This window comes from Charadrius vociferus, unplaced genomic scaffold (assembly GCF_000708025.1).
Source record: "Charadrius vociferus isolate BGI_N301 unplaced genomic scaffold, ASM70802v2 scaffold287, whole genome shotgun sequence".
In the NCBI taxonomy this organism is placed as follows: Eukaryota; Metazoa; Chordata; class Aves; order Charadriiformes; family Charadriidae; genus Charadrius; species Charadrius vociferus.
The window spans coordinates 2,529,354-2,532,074 of record NW_009649568.1 but is presented as its reverse complement, the minus strand read 5'-3'; the positions used below and the strand labels follow the sequence as shown (position 1 = coordinate 2,532,074).

General features: G+C 48.5%; 1 protein-coding gene across 1 annotated transcript; it reads right to left on the bottom strand.

Annotated features, from left to right (window-relative positions):
- Window positions 1-1,514: 1,514 nt before the first annotated feature.
- Window positions 1,515-2,381, bottom strand: LOC104290932 (zinc finger protein 436-like). Its single transcript, XM_009890112.1, has one exon. It carries the CDS (start codon window positions 2,379-2,381, stop codon window positions 1,515-1,517), a length of 867 nt encoding a protein of 288 aa, XP_009888414.1.
- Window positions 2,382-2,721: the final 340 nt, after the last annotated feature.

Genomic DNA, 2,721 nt, shown 5'->3' with positions numbered 1-2,721 from the left:
TGTTCACAGCTTGCTTGTTTCCTCAGGATCCTGTGCTCTTCATGCTGGGCGTTCTTTTTGCCCTTAGTGATACCCCCATTTGGGAGCTCATCTCCGTGTGAAAGTTCATTATTAGGACTAGGCCTACATACGGTGCTGAAAATAAAAATTCTACAGCACAACAGATTTGATCACTTCATTTTCTTGCCTAAAGCACACTCTGATTTCCTCCCCTGTTTGGCTCCGTGGGTGGAACAGGCATTTTGGTATACACTGCCACGTTGATTACACAAAGTTCTTCCGTGCTAGAGATATTAACATCTTTGTTATTACTGCCAGTTCTCTCCTCCCCCATACCAAGCGGTTGCCTGAGCAAGAATTCCTTTTAAGGACAGACTCCCAATAGTAGTATTCTTGTCCTCAAAGTGAAGAAGATGTCTTCAGAGGTCAGTTCCTTCTGCTTTCTCAGAATCCTGCCTTCCCCATATTCCTTAGAAAGTCATTGTTAAAGGTGTCAAAACCACTCGCAAAAATATCACGGAAAATCTAGAAATCAGTGTCATAATTACCTCTTCATAATCATTAACAACTCAAAATCATAGCATTTAAGTTAAAAAGCTTTATGCAAGGTTTTTTTTTTCTTAACATTTAATATAAAATCAAAGTTTGACATAGCTTATTTTTCAAACATCATCCTCTTTCTGTTCATCAACGGACAATTAGAAGATCACAATTAAAAAAGTCATCCTAAATACTTTTAGAAGTCTTATAAAAACATTCATAAAGTGCCACCCACAAAAGCACCTAAACAAGAATCTGAGAGCAATACCTATTAGGATGTTAATTTACCTAATTGCTGCTGTCAAACAGCAGTCTAATTTGTGTAACTGCCAATTTAACAACCATATAACCCAGCAAAAATACTGTTCCATAGACATGTCCCCAACACAGCATTAGCTGGACCCACAACACATGTGCAGAGGCACCCAGCACAGTGTTGTGGGGTTTTAAAATAAATAGATGCTAACACCACCTAAACCTAAGAATACCGGCATCTGGGAGACGTGGATTCTAAGGAGAGTGATCATCCCAGGCTGTGGCCTTACTGTGAGGGCAAAACCCAGGTAGCTTGTACAGAAAATGGGTACAGATTTTAGCTGGTTTTTACTGGGATAAAAATCACTCCCCACTAGAAATTACAGAAAAAGGCACTGATCCTTGGAACATTTCCATGTTCTCCCCTCTGGCCTTGAACGTACCATACCATAAACACCCTTCTTTTCCCCGTCCCCAAAAGAGGGGCTCAGAACAACCACTATACCACAGTGAACAGTTCATTTGGCAGTGGCCTCCCTTTTTGCTCAAGTGTCTGGGCAGCACTCACAAACAGATTTACCCAGAAGAAAAGGGGGTAGGTTCCGAGGGCTCCCTCCCGCAAAATTCATGCCCCGTATGAGGTGTCCAGGGAGCAGGTGTATGCCTTCCCAACACCAGGTAGCTGCCTATGGTCCACATGACCTTCTCCTCTCCACCACCTACTCTGTATGGTGCTTCTGGTGGCGCATCAGCTGGGGTTGGAACCGAAAGCTTTCCCCACACTGGGTGCAGCGGTACGGCTGCTCCCCAGTGTGGATGCGGGTATGCTTGATGAGGTTGGAGTTGCCACTGAAGCCCCGGCCACACTGGCTGCATTTGTAAGGCTTCTCGCCAGTGTGGGTACGAGCATGGTTAATGAGGTCAGAGCTCTGCCCAAAACATTTGCCACACTGGCCACAGGCGTAAGGCCGGATGCCGTCGTGGGCTCGCTGGTGCTGAAGGAGGTGGGAGTGTTGGCTGAAGCTTTTTCCGCAGGCTGGGCACTTGTAGGGCCGCTCACCCGTGTGCATACGCTGGTGTTTGATGCAGGTGGAGCTGTCACTGAAGATCTTCCCGCACTCGCTGCACACATAGGGTTTGAGCCCAGTGTGGATGCGCTGGTGCTTGAGGAGGTTGGAGCTCTGACTGAAGCTCTTCCCACACTCAGCACAGGTGTAGGGTTTCTGGCCTGTGTGGACCCGCCGGTGCTGGATGAGATGGGAGCTCTGGCTGAAACCCTTGCCACACTCGCCACACAGGAACGGGCGCTCCCCAGTGTGCATTCGCTGGTGCTGGATGAGGTGGATGCTCCGACTGAAGCCCTTGCCACACTCAGAGCAGATGGTGGGCCGCTCTGCACGAGGGGCTCGCCGTGAGGCTGTTGCCACCCTTCTCTCCTGTCTTTTCACCAGGCTGATACCAGAGCAAGGTAGCTTAGCTGCCTCTTCCTCCTCACAGTCACCTTGCTGAGCCTCTGGGCAACTGCTCTGACTTCCATGGCTGTCCCCCAACTGTTTCTCTCCTCCCCTGGACCCTGCTGCCAACATGTCCTGCCGATCAGTGCTTGCAAAGTGATCTGGAAGGGGACTTAGCCCACCACCTGGAAAAAAAGTACATCTCTAACTGTGATACTCACTGCAAAGTGGCACAGTAGAGAATGGGCAAGCTGTTCTCCTAGGGAGCCTGGTCTGCACCATGTAGGAGAAGCAGTAAAGGAAAGACTGGGAGCATATGGAAACCTAGCTGCGAGACAAGCTGCATGGTGTCGTCATGCGACCCAGAGCAGACGTGCCACAAACAGCAGAGCCAAGGGCAATGCTACAGGTGTCTCCTTGCCCCCAAGAAATCTTCACATTTTGTCTTCTTAATATTCTGTCTTCTCATACA